General features: G+C 35.9%; 1 protein-coding gene across 1 annotated transcript in view; it reads right to left on the reverse strand.

Moving 5' to 3' along the window:
• Positions 1 to 13,275, reverse strand: part of RALGAPA2 (Ral GTPase activating protein catalytic subunit alpha 2) — a 380,552-nt gene that overhangs the window by 200,174 nt on the left and 167,103 nt on the right. Inside the window, exons 20-21 of the mRNA XM_056121724.1 lie at positions 8,731 to 8,821; positions 7,090 to 7,254 (exon numbers count right to left, since the gene is read on the reverse strand). Coding sequence (XP_055977699.1) covers positions 7,090 to 7,254; positions 8,731 to 8,821 — 256 coding nt within the window. The remainder of the gene's footprint in view (positions 1 to 7,089; positions 7,255 to 8,730; positions 8,822 to 13,275) is intronic.

Genomic DNA, 13,275 nt, shown 5'->3' on the forward strand with positions numbered 1-13,275 from the left:
TAAAAATTTAAAAAAAAACAAAAAGAACAGAATAATGAAGAAAGGTCAAGTGATTATGATTCTTCAAACAAGGTAAAAGGTAAAGGTAAAGGCCCTCCCGTTGATCGTCGATTTGCTCGAGCGGGCCCAGTAACGTCTCCATTGGAGACTTTGTTGTTACTGTGTCTGGCATATCAAATACTCTCGGTAGCTTGCCCGGCTCTCCGAGAGGGGCGGAGGAATCGAACTCGGGTCGGCCATGTTGGCCGCGTGTAAGGCGAACGCCCTACCCGCTGTGCTATCGCTCCAGCCCATTCTTCAAACAAAAAGGACTATTACTTAGAAATGACAAAATAGTCATGGAAGGAGGAGAAGCTTGGGAGAAATGGGTAAGGAACAGAAGGAGAAGCTTTGGGTAAATGGATAAGGAACAGCACCATAAAAAAAAAGGTGGCCAGGAAATGCCTCACTAACACAGACACATTTGTGTTAGCTCTCACTGTGAACTCATGCCTACTGGGGTATGATTTTATTACGATAAATCTTATCATTTTTATGTTCAATGAGTTTTAAGAAATACACAAAACTATGTCATTGTCATCATAAAACGGCACAACTGAGATACGGAACAGCCTCATCGCCCCCATAGTACCCCTGGGTAGTGATTCTCCTCCCCTAACTTCCCCCCCTCGGTAACTACTATTATTTTCTCTCTCTAGTTTTATTTCCAAAATCTTGGAAAAATGGAATTTATGCCCTTTCTGCCTGGTCACTCAGTGTAATGTATGTATTACTCATGTACTTGGACACACCAGTTTCTCCTTTTGTGTTGGGGCCACATAGTCGTGCTAAGCACAGTTCCTGGCTCTGCACATAAGGTTCACACCCAGGGACCATACACCGTACTGGGGACTGAACCCAGGGAGACCCTGAGCAAGCAGTTGCTCTACTGGCTATCCCGTCAATCTGGCCCTCTCCTTATTGCATATTAATATTTTATTTTATGAGTGTATCCATTTGTCTGGGTTGGAGCGATAGCACAGCCGTAAGGTGTTTGCCTTGTGCCCGGCTGACCTGACTGACCCGGGTTCAATTCCTCCGCCCCTCTGGGAGAGCCTGGCAAGCTACTGAGATTATCTCGCCCGCACAGCAAAGCCTGGCAAGCTACCTGTGATGTATTCAATATGCCAAACATAGTAACAACAAGTCTCACAATGGAGATGTTACTGGGCCCGCTCAAACAAATCAATGAACAACGGGAAGACAGTGACAGTGATTTGTCTATCCCTTCAAACAAATGCTGAAATATATTTAATTTCCTATCTAGGGCAATTATAAAGCTACCATAAATGTTTGGGTGTGAATTTTTGTATGAACACATGTCCTTTTTGTTTTAGGCCCAGCATCATAAAATGGCACACATTATTTCTTTGCTTATTTTAGCTTTTAGTGGATCATGTGTCCTGGGGAATACTTAAGAGACACATATTTAAAAGTAAAAAAAAAGGGAGAAGTCACACTAATCTCATTTAACAATATTTTTTTGGGAAAATTTGATATCCTGAATTACTAAATGTTTAGAAACATTTTTTAAAAAAATTTTCCATGATGTATATTTATGCATAGTATTCTGTATCAGAATCACTTTGCTATAACTTACACTGTAATTTTTAAGTCAGCAAAAGTTTGGTTTTGGTTTTTGAGTCATACCCAGTGGTACGCAGAACTTATTTCTAGCTCTACACTCAGGGATCACTTCTGGCATGGCTCAAGTGCGGGGACTGAACTGGGTTCTGCTATATACAAGACAAGCACTGCACTATCATTATAGCCAGGAAGTTTGCAAAATTTTGATGACTTGAAAATTTTTAGGGAAAAATTAACTCTGGAAAAAATTAAATCTGAGTAATCTTACTTATATCAATGATGATATTGTAAATCTTCTATTTTTCCTATTATCTTTTCCTCAACCACCTATTTCAGGTTCACTTCCTCATGCAGATACTTCTGTTACTATATTTTTCACTTCTATTTCCCATTTTTATTGGGGGGGCGTAACTGTTCTAGTTTGCAGATATAAAAGAGGCTATCTCTAACTCTGCCTTGCAACTGTTCCACTGGCTTGATTTGATTTCTCTGGTCCTATTTTTATTATTCAATACTTGCTCCCAGTTTATTTTTATACTCTTTGTCCTTGTTTCATGGACTCTGTAAAGATTGTTTCATGGACTTGTTTCATGGACTCTCTCACTAAATTTCTTCCCCCCCGACGCACTTTATTTCAATACTGTGTTTTATAAAATTGTTCATGATGATTTGTTACAGGTATTCATCATTCTAATCCCAATACCACTGTCACCGTCCCTTCACCATTTTCCCAATACACCTCAAGATATATATATATATATATATATATATATATATATATATATATGTGTGTGTGTGTGTGTGTGTACACATGTCAGGCTACTGCTAAAGTGAACATGACAAGGGGCCAAGAGAGATTCTAGAATGGTTCTGTATCTTCCAACTTTATATATATAACAGCTACTGTGAATTTACTGATTTAGTAGTAAAAAATCCCAACACGGAAACAAATAATTTAGTAAGCAAGGCATGCAGTACATAGAAAGGCATTCCTAAGCATGGGTGCACCGTTATTGCTCAGAGGAAGAAATATCTGAATTTCCTACCTATCATATAATCAACTGAGGAGACTTATTAAAATGTACTCATAGTGGGGTCAGACTGTAGCACAGTGTTATAGTACGTGTATGTATAATATTGCATGCATGCATATGTATGTACAGTATTGCCTTGCATGTGTAAGGCCTTTTTATAGAGGTCTCGGAGAGTGGCTTGCGTGAATGAGGTCCTGAGTTCAATTCCCTTCACATCACATGGTCCCCTGAGTACCACTGGTTCTATAGAGAAAATATGAAATGGTATTCCTACGCAATGCACCAGGAAAAATAAGAAATATAGAAAGCAAAAGTTTAATTACGTGCCATTGAGGTTCTTTTACATTTAAAATACCTCAGGAAAAAAAACCTCATTTTCCTAATGTTTAAAAAGGTAAAGGTAAAGGCCCTCCCGTTGATCGTCGATTTGCTCGAGCGGGCCCAGTAATGTCTCCATTGGAGACTTTGTTGTTACTGTGTCTGGCATACCGAATACTCTCGGTAGCTTGCCGGGCTCTCCGAGAGGGGCGGAGGAATCGAACTCGGGTCGGCCATGTTGGCCGCTTGTAAGGCGAACGCCCTACCGCTGTGCTATTGCTCCAGCCCCTGCTGATATACCCACATGGTCCCCAAATTAACAATCAGCATAATATAGTATTATTTTCTGATAAAAAATGACATGAGTCCTTTTATTCCTTTACGAGGGAAAAGTGCAAGGGAATTATATTATTTACAGCACTATTTCATCTCTTATTCCCACCCCCAAAATATGATAATCAACAGAGATTAGCCCACAGTTTTATAATCACACTGGATTTTGTTTTGAGTAACACCACCATGTAAATGTAGGCCAGGCACATTATAACTTGTCCCATCTTGCATCAGCAAATAATAGCTATGAAAGGATCTCCTGTAGAAAATCTGTTTCAATAGCACCTTGTGCTCAGAAAAATTTAAACCTCAATGATACAATCCTAGGCAATATCCCTACCAGATTATCAAAATATGTTGAGCCTTTTGTAAGTACCTGAAAAGATGTCATGCTCAATGTTACAGAAAAAAAAAAATTCAATGAGCTGAGCTGAAATATTTTTTGCCCAAAATTATTTCATTCATGGCATAAGTTACAGAACAGATGCTGACATTTTACATGTAAATGGTTTCTCAATAAAGAAGCACTTAATTAAAAATGGGGATTTGAGAGATTTTAGAATATTTCATGTTCACTCTAAAAATGTCAAATATTTAAGTCTATTTTCTTTTTCAGAACAAAGCTAGTATATTTTTACTTCATTTAAATGCAAAAGAGTCACTGATTTTTTTACTTAAGTGGGAACTTTTGCAAACAAACAAAATTATATCTTTTTATTCAAACACAGAGAACAAATTAAACTTTAAAACTGCATAATATTCAAAGAACTTTTGCCATGAAATAAGTCTTGATAACTGGTTAAAAAGAAACTTATTACCAAATGGTAAAATCACATAGTCTTATATAGGATTAACTAAAACTTTTAGACAAAAACTTTCAGATCCACCTTCCAGAGCATACTCTCAGCGCATTATTTTCTACCAGGGTAATTATCTTAACAGAAGTCAAGACACTTCTCCTTAAAAAATGTTAAGCACTTACAACTTTGTAAGCCCTTAAATCACTGGTGGCTTTGGCCCATTCATCTTTTGATTATTACAGCATCAAAATAAGTGTTTCTAAACTTCAAATTGATTAAAGCATTACATTAGCAGTAATGCTAATCTTTAGCTATCATCATAAGTATCGCCCCTCAAAGTCATTAGCTCCAAAAAGCATTATGCATGCATCAAATAAATTTTCCATCTTCCTGATGCTCTGGCATCTGGGGTTTCCTTGACTGCCAGGAGGGCTGGCTAATTCCTAAAGATAGCAAACAACTCTATGAGGCACTTGTTTCATTTGCAAACTACATAACCCCAAATTTTTACTTGCAAATTACCTAATCCAAAATTTCTATTCTATTATCTTTTTTATTTAGCTCTTACACATCAATTTTCCCCTTTGCCCAGATGACTGCAGGGCTCCAACTCCAGGGGTAGAGTCTGCTAAAATGATTCGAACTACCCAAATCTAAGTGTGCTGGTGGGAAAGGAGAGTGAAAGTCCTTAAGCCATGCTTCCCCTTTCCAGCTGCCTCCAGGCCAGCCCTGTGGCTCAGAGGCCCCTCTGCATGGTGTTAGGCCTTCTGTTTCAACACCAATACTGTTACTTTTAGTGAATATAAAGTGATTTGAATGAGAAAGCAAAAAACTAAAATGTTAGCTTGAAAGTGATAATGGCATTTAAGATTTTAGAAACAGTATTTAATTAGTTAGGGTTTATTCAGTAGAAATGTTTGACAAGAAATACAAATACATTCAGATTGTTTGATCACACTATGCGTGTTCTAGAGATCAGGCCAACATGAACGCTATTTTGTACGTTTGTGAAGAAACTGTTCTCCTCAGGACAGAAAGTTAAATTCAGAATTGTGATAATCCTTAAATCTTATCATATTACAGTTTGTCCTTTTCACAGATGACAAGATGAACTATTGAACTGAGTGTACTTATTCTTCATATCAGTGTTTCAAAGAAGACCTAAGTACTTGGAGGAGCTAATCACAGCACAGAGTGCAACATATAATGTTACCTCACGCAAATTTATTAAATTGAACTGTTCTATACATGCTTTGAAATGGATCAAAACTAATCTTTCTAAAGAACAGATAAAAGAAGTAATCATCCAATTTTAATTTTTTTCAATAAAAATAATTAAAATTTGTTTGTAACCATATTATGATGATGAGTGTTCCTTAGAAAATCTACATGTCGGACTCAAATAAGCAATTTATTCCATGTATAAATTTATAAATGATTCTCAAATGTTTTAAAAGGAGTTGCTGCTTTAATTTTAAGAGCAGTGTAGTAGAAAGCAACAGATGCAGCATTTCCTCTGGAGTCAAAATACTTTGAAAGTCCTTTTGTACCAGGCACTTAGCTATAGCTAGATAATAAGATTTCTCTAGGGTTTAGTTTCCCCATCTCTAAAATACAATTTGAAAATCTTGGCCTGCTTACCATACAGAATCAAAGAGAGTGCTTCAAAATTCTTTGTAAAATGTTAAACAAACTATATATAAAATTACTCAAAATAATAATTAAGCTACATGTAATAATAAATACATATAATCTTTAAAAGGCCCTCCCGTTGATCGTCGATTTGCTCGAGCGGGCCCAGTAACGTCTCCATTGGAGACTTTGTTGTTACTGTGTCTGGCATATCGAATACTCTCGTTTACTTTTAATCTTTAAAAAAGCCAAAAATTTGGGAAGTCGCTTCCCAATAATTTACAAAACTAAGCATTATTTTTGCAACCATTTTCTTACTGCCTCTGTAAGGTTTCACCAGTGGCACAAATGAGTACACAGATGAAAACTGTGCACCGTCTTAAGGCAGCACTATAGAATTATAAGGCACTGCATTACTCAAATACAGCTAACTTGGTTCTAACTGTGTCTTATTCTATTCTTAACATACAAACATTAAATATACATTATGATCATTCTTCTTGGTACTACATATTTTACAAAGTTTTAATGTAAAATTTTCAATACAAGATTCACAGGAAAAATATGGAATCTGACATAACATCTTTTATGTGTGAATGTCACGTCTATAATTATTTAGAGGCTACTCCTGGCTCTGTGCTCAGTTGTCACTCCTGAAGGAGGTACAAGGGGACCATAACTTAGATATATAAGCAATCTTATCACATATATGTATATATATATATATATATATATATATATCTCAAATGTAGCACTGCGTTATCCTCCCGTTGTTCATTGATTTGTTTGAGCGGGTACCAGTAATGTCTCACAACAAATTGTGAGACTTGTTACTGTGTTTGGCATATCGAATATATCATGGGTAGCTTGCGAGGCTTTGCCGTGCGGGTGAGATACTCTTGGTAGCTTGCCGGGCTCTCTGAGAGGGCCGGAGGAATTGAACCCAGGTCAACCGCTTGCAAGGCAAACGCCCTACCCGCTGTGCTCTTGCTCCAAAACAATAAAGAAAATATTAATATTCAAATTACTTAACATCTGGGATTTATTACATGTAAAAAAGTACATTTACTTAGGAGTGGCAAAGGCTTGGTACAGATATCATCACTTCCAACAGAAGCCAATGTTACATCCTATTTCTTTGCATATCTGGTCATTAATTTGGAATCCTTTCCACACGAGACTCTGAGAATTTATGATGGATTATGAACAGATAGTTGGTACTCTCACACCAATTTGTTTGGAGGTAGTGTTTCCCATAATTATTGTGCCTGAATTCATACAACCAGGAAACTCTGGGCTTTCCCTACCGTTAACATGGATTGCCACATTTTAAAAGACAGAGTTACCTGTTAAGTTTGAAGCATCAGTAGGACTTAGCTGCAACCAATGTCGTGCATCAGAATCTGTGGGAGTGCTCAGCTCTGGGTCTTCCTCACAGGGGTTCCATGGGCTCATGGTCAGCTCTGTCTCATTATTAGAGCCCAGAGCTGTGTCACTGCCCACACTGTCACCTGGCATATCAGAAGAACCATATATATGAGATAACAATATAAGAAATGATAATATTTGAGACAACAAATATCTGAGACCCAGATATATGAGATATCAAATATATGAGAACAAGAAAGTTCACAATTACCAATATCCAAGTAATCAAACAAATAGCTGACATAACAAGAATCATTCAGTTACAAGTGCTGAAAGTACCTCTGTGGGGTTCCTTTAACAACAAAGTTTCCATGTATTAACTCAGTTATTCCACATACACACAAAAGATGACATTAAGTCTGTAAGATTTCTACTGGGTCATATTCAACTACAAAATGGGGTAGGCAGGGGAAGTGTATGGAGTTTGATTCTACCACAAAGGTAGGTTTATTCTGTCAGAGAAGTCTAAGGATGCTCTTACATCTCAAGCTTGATGTCTAGATGGAAATTCAGAGTGAATAACAAGATCAATGAAGGATGAGGTACCCCACTGCAAAATATCTCCCCGATATAAAGACTCCTGTTTAAACATGAAGAAGTTATTATTTGTCATAATACAATGCTGCTGTCAAAGACTCTTAAGTCTTACAGGAAAATTCTGATTCAAGGGCTAGACAGCCTATTTCTCACAGTCTCTTGCCTACTGCAGAGCAGTTGTACATGGCTACACTTTCTGCCTGCTCACTCTTCCTAGATGCTCTTTGTGTTTTTTTTTGTTTGTTTGTTTTCCCCCACCTCCTCCTATTCCTCCTCCTCCTCCTCTTCCCTGGGCACATGGGCTTCCCTAGCTGCTCTTTGATCTACTGCTGACAGTCACCAGCCTTTGGGACTTCTAATAGGCTGCCTCTCTTCACTTGCAAAGAATGGAAAGTTTTCCCACTAAACAACCTCTTAGATTCCCAACTTTATCTGTCACAGTACCCCAAGCCAGTGGTGAACACTAAAGATCTTTCTTTGTACCCTACTCAGAACTGCCCGAGGCTTTCAGGACTTATAGTTTACAAGGCTATGTTGAGAAGCAGATGGTCTAACATGTAATTTAGAAGAATTAGAATATTTTAATTATATTTTACAGTACATGATACCTCACCAACCCAACCAAATTCTATTTTTTAGATAGTTATGCTACTGAATATGCTATTGATGTCAATGTACTTCTGAAGATCTTTGCTACTGGCCTGTGGAAATTTTGGGGGAAATTACTTTTTTCTTCTGGAACTGTCTCCTTACCCAAATCAGCATATCAGAGGCTGTGTCTCTTCACGGGATAAAGGTGTAAGGGTAGGCTCTAGATAATTGAGTGGAGCTTTGTTATTGAATATGTGGAATAACTACCAATTAATATTGAAACTTCCGGAATAATAACATCTCTTTTACAGCCATGTTTAATAAAATTATGTTTTAAAATCAGGTTTTAAAAAAAGCACTTAGAAAATAAAAAGAACAAAATACACAACTCTGACGTTGGATAAACACAAATTATGTACCCCGTAACTTACTTTTTTGTCTATCTCTACATTTTCCTTGTGTCTGTGGCAAATCATCTTTTAAGTCCAATTCAGCAGGACTACTGCTTCTTCGAACTAAGATCTTGAGACAAAAAGAAATAGTGTATTTGTTACAGGAAAAATTTAAAATATTTACAAGACTATTAAGTTTCTATTACACATTTCAAATACAAAAAAACAACAGTAATAATAGAAACAAAAAATACATGATGTTTTCCAATTAAAGAATATATGTTTGAAAATTACTGTAATTGAATTTAAATTACTCAAGATTGGAAGTTTATGGCCTTTACTTTGTCAACTGACATCCAATTAAATTGATCTACCGAGAAGGGATGCCAAATTTTATGGAAATAATTTGTTTTGAAATTCTATTCAGTCATCAGCTTGAGCACACATAATAGTAATGCAATTCTCCAGAAGGTCTAGGCTCCCTGAAAATGTTAAGCATACTGGTAGGAAAAGCATATATCCCAACTAGACTTCTAAAGTCTAGTAAGCATATAGTCTGGTAAGCATATATCCCTTACTAGACTTCTAAAAAAAGGTCACTCAAATGCCTTCTTTATTAAATGTACAAAAGAGTTTCTTGAGCACAACTCAATATTGGGCATTGTATTCAATACAGAGGACTAAGACATTCTGAGGCAATCTGTAGTCTCTAAAACTTTTAATTTTTAAAAGTCGGAGAGATAAAATATATATAAATCACATATAATAACATACATAAGCAAAATATGCAAATAAACTCTCTCTAAAAGGTATACAGAATAAAGATGACCTTAATTGGCTCACAATTATAGGAGAGCTGAAGGCAACAAACATGAAATGAAAGAGAGGGAAGGAGGGGATTCAGGCTGGGGCCAATGAGTGGAAATCAGCAAGTTCTATGTGCAGGAGAGGAAGGCCTTCCGGAAGAGTCAGGTCAAGAACGAAAGGGGTGAGAATCTCAACTCAACACTGATAAAATAAGCAACAGTCTATTCCAGACAATAGCTTATTACAATTAAAAGCATAATAAGAAAGATAAGCCCAGTTATCTGAGTGATGGATGTATAAAGAAAGAGAGAGAGAGAAAGGGGAAATGAAGAAAAACATTGCTATTGAACTGTTACAGTGGTACAGAAAAGAGTAGATAAGGTGGAAATGGGAAAATGTAAGAAAATGTAGAATCACAAACTCAGCTGTACATGGGAGTGAAAGAAAATTCAAATGGCAAAAGGACATAACTTTAGTGGAACATGAAACTGATGGAAGGAAGCAAGAGAGGGAAGAAGGAAGGAAGGGAAGGAGGGAGGAAATCAGGAGGGAGGGAGGGAGTGAGGGAAGGAAGGAAGGCAAGCAGAAGAGACAGATGGAAAGGGAATAAGATTGACAGAAAAAGGAAGTTTTCCTGATATTTTAAGAAAGTTTCTGATATCTTAAATTTTAAATTTGGGTTATTAAAATAGAATACTCTACTAGAGGGCAAAAAATTTTCAGGATTCTGAGATAGAGAATAAAATCAGAGATAATGATACATCTTAAGTTCCTTTAGTGGAGTGTATTTTTTTAAAAGACCTGAAGCTCAATAAGCCAATTAAAGCAATGAGTATTAAGCAAACAAGTGAAAATGGGGAACAAAAATGCATAATTAAAAGAATGATTAAAATAAAGACAGAAATACATCATAAAATACTTAGAAGACATATATATTTATATGTATATATATTGCATATTCTTAAAGAAGGATGATCTAGATCTAATGTGCTAAGTGAAAATAAACCCAGGATTATTTCCTTTATTGGAAAGTTATGGTATAAAAGCTATTCTGCCTCTGATTGTATGAAAGATGAAATATTTACTGGTCACAAAATTCAATTTACATTAAAATTCAGATTGTAACTTTGGGTGGGGGATGGTAGTCACAGAAGTAAAAGAAACCTGCAAGTGACCTACATTCTTTTTTTTTTCAACTTTGCTTTCTAAAAGAAAGGTAGATTTACAAGGGATTGAATGATCTGAAAGGAGACAGGCCAGATAAATTTTGGAACCTCTGAAAACAGTATGACTGACCCCCCCCCCCCTACAATCTCCCAATAATAGAACTAAGTTCAAACTACCTCACTACTTCTCTCTCCTCCTCCTTACTATTAGATATGGCCATGGAATTATTAGATTTACATGGAATGTGAGCAAAGTGATACATGCCACTTTGTGACCTACATTCTTCCTCCAAAAAAGTGAGCAAAAACCAGGGTAAAGAATTGGGATCATCATAAGGATCAACCAGTGTCATGAATGTCAAGATTCAAGGATTAAAGTACTACTACCTGATTTCTGGAAAAAACAAATGTAAATGCTGTCCTAATAAAAATCTATTACTATATATCCAGGTTTTTAAAAATTATTATTCATCTAGGAACTCACAATAAAAGACCACCAGACAAAAGGAAATAAACCACTACAAATTAATCACAAGGGTCTCAGAAACAAATAACATTAGATTTCAAGAATTTGAACAATAACAAATAACATTAGATTTCAAGAATTTCATATAATCAGATTTAAAAATCTAGAATTGCTAGCTGTAAGCACTTCAAAGGAATAAAAGATAGTAAGCACAAAAATGAGCAAGGAATAAGAAACTATTAAAATTCTAAGATATACCTTAAAAGGATGAATCTGAACTTGAAGTTAAAAGCATAACTTTTGACCCAAATAATTCAACTGAAGTACTAAATTAAATTAGTAAATAACCATATATGAGAAAAGAGAGAATTAATAAATTGAATGAAAGGATTTCTTCTTGATGAATTACCCAGAACGTACCCAGAAGGCCAAGAAAAATGAAAATTATGAAAGGAAAGACAGAGGGGCAATATTTGATATATTTCTATCCAGAACTTCAGAAGGACAGAGCAGAGAGAATTTTAAAAGTGCAATATTTGAAGAAATATTTGAAGGTGATCCAGAAAAACAGAAGACAAACTTCAACAGATATGACATATAATGCAGATCAAAAGAGAAAAATACAACAAGCACCTAAAAACATTGTAATTAAAGCAAAGCAAAGACAAAGAAGAATAAGAAGAGCTAATAGAATGAAAAGACTTCTTAGGAGTAATGCAAAAACAAAAAAAGGGGTAGGTGAAGAGTTAAGAGAGGTGAGGGAAATACAGGGTGAGGGAAATATAGTGATCAAACATTGTTGTGCTATTTTAAAAAAAACAAAGTAACTACTGAATCAATATAGCACCAAACTAAAATCTTTCACATCCAGGAAACAGCATATATGAGAGATGGCATTTTAGGTTAATGAAGAAAAAATGCTTTCAATACACAAAACGTGGGTCAAATTCAAATGGGGAAAAAATAATTGTATAACCCATTTGTCTATAAATAATCAATTTCAATTAATGACAGACTTAAATGTGTACAGAAAAGTTGAAAAAATATTTTTAAGACTAAAATTTTTATCCCGGTGTAATTGTTTTTAATTTCTCAAAAAGCCTATCAAAGTGATAGAAAATTACTATGTCAACAATGACAGCTTATATCCTCAAAAGATAAAGACACCATAAGTGAAAATACAAGCCACACACTGAAAGAAATCTGCCAGAAACATAACTAAAATAGGACCAGTATTTACACTACATAGAAAATAGCAAGTCATCACTTGACATCTAAAATAATGGAAAATGCATAAATTCAAATACATTTGAAGGTTGACACATGGCCAATCAACATATGAAGAGATTTTAAATTTTATTAGTAATTGAAGAAATGCAAATTAAAATAAGGTCCCACATTCATGTACGCAACACATAAAACATTTCAAGTCAGACAATATCAAGCACTGGCAAGAATGTGAAAGAACAGCAACTCTACATTGCTGGTAGAAATATAAGTGGTGCTACCAATTTGAAAATGAATAATATTCTTTAATGAATTATTTCCTTAGTTATGATTAGTTACATTGCTGGATAGCTATGTCAGAGAAAGCCTTAAACATATAGATCTTGAAACACCAGAAATCACATTTAAGTTTTATATGTACATAATACATTCAATTTTAATCACTTAATCACTTAATCCCCGTTATTCATCGATTTATTCGAGCGGGTACCAGTAACGTCTCCATTCATTCCGGTTGCGTGCTAGCGTAGCCCAATGGTATCTGTTCGTTTTAGGAACATGTAGAGCCTCAAACCGATCATTTAGGGTCTTGACGAAGAAGTCTGACCATCTTATAGGTGGGCGTCCACGTGATCTTTTGATGTCTTGTGGAATCCAATCAGTAATGGCTCTAGTCCAGCGGTTGTCTGTAAACCTCATTACGTGTCCAGCCCATCTGATTTTTGATGTCTTGGCAAATGAGACAGCGTCCCTGATTCTTGAGCGTTGACGAAGATCAGAACTCCAGATTCTATCTCTCATTTGAGTGAATCGTGATATTCCAAGCATAGTTCTTTCGATTCCTCTTTGAGAGACCCAAATAGCGTTCTCATCCTGTTTTCGTAGGGTCCAGGTCTCTGAGGCATATGTTAATGCAGG

Source organism: Sorex fumeus, unplaced genomic scaffold, assembly GCF_029834395.1.
Source record: "Sorex fumeus unplaced genomic scaffold, SorFum_2.1 ptg000044l, whole genome shotgun sequence".
In the NCBI taxonomy this organism is placed as follows: Eukaryota; Metazoa; Chordata; class Mammalia; order Eulipotyphla; family Soricidae; genus Sorex; species Sorex fumeus.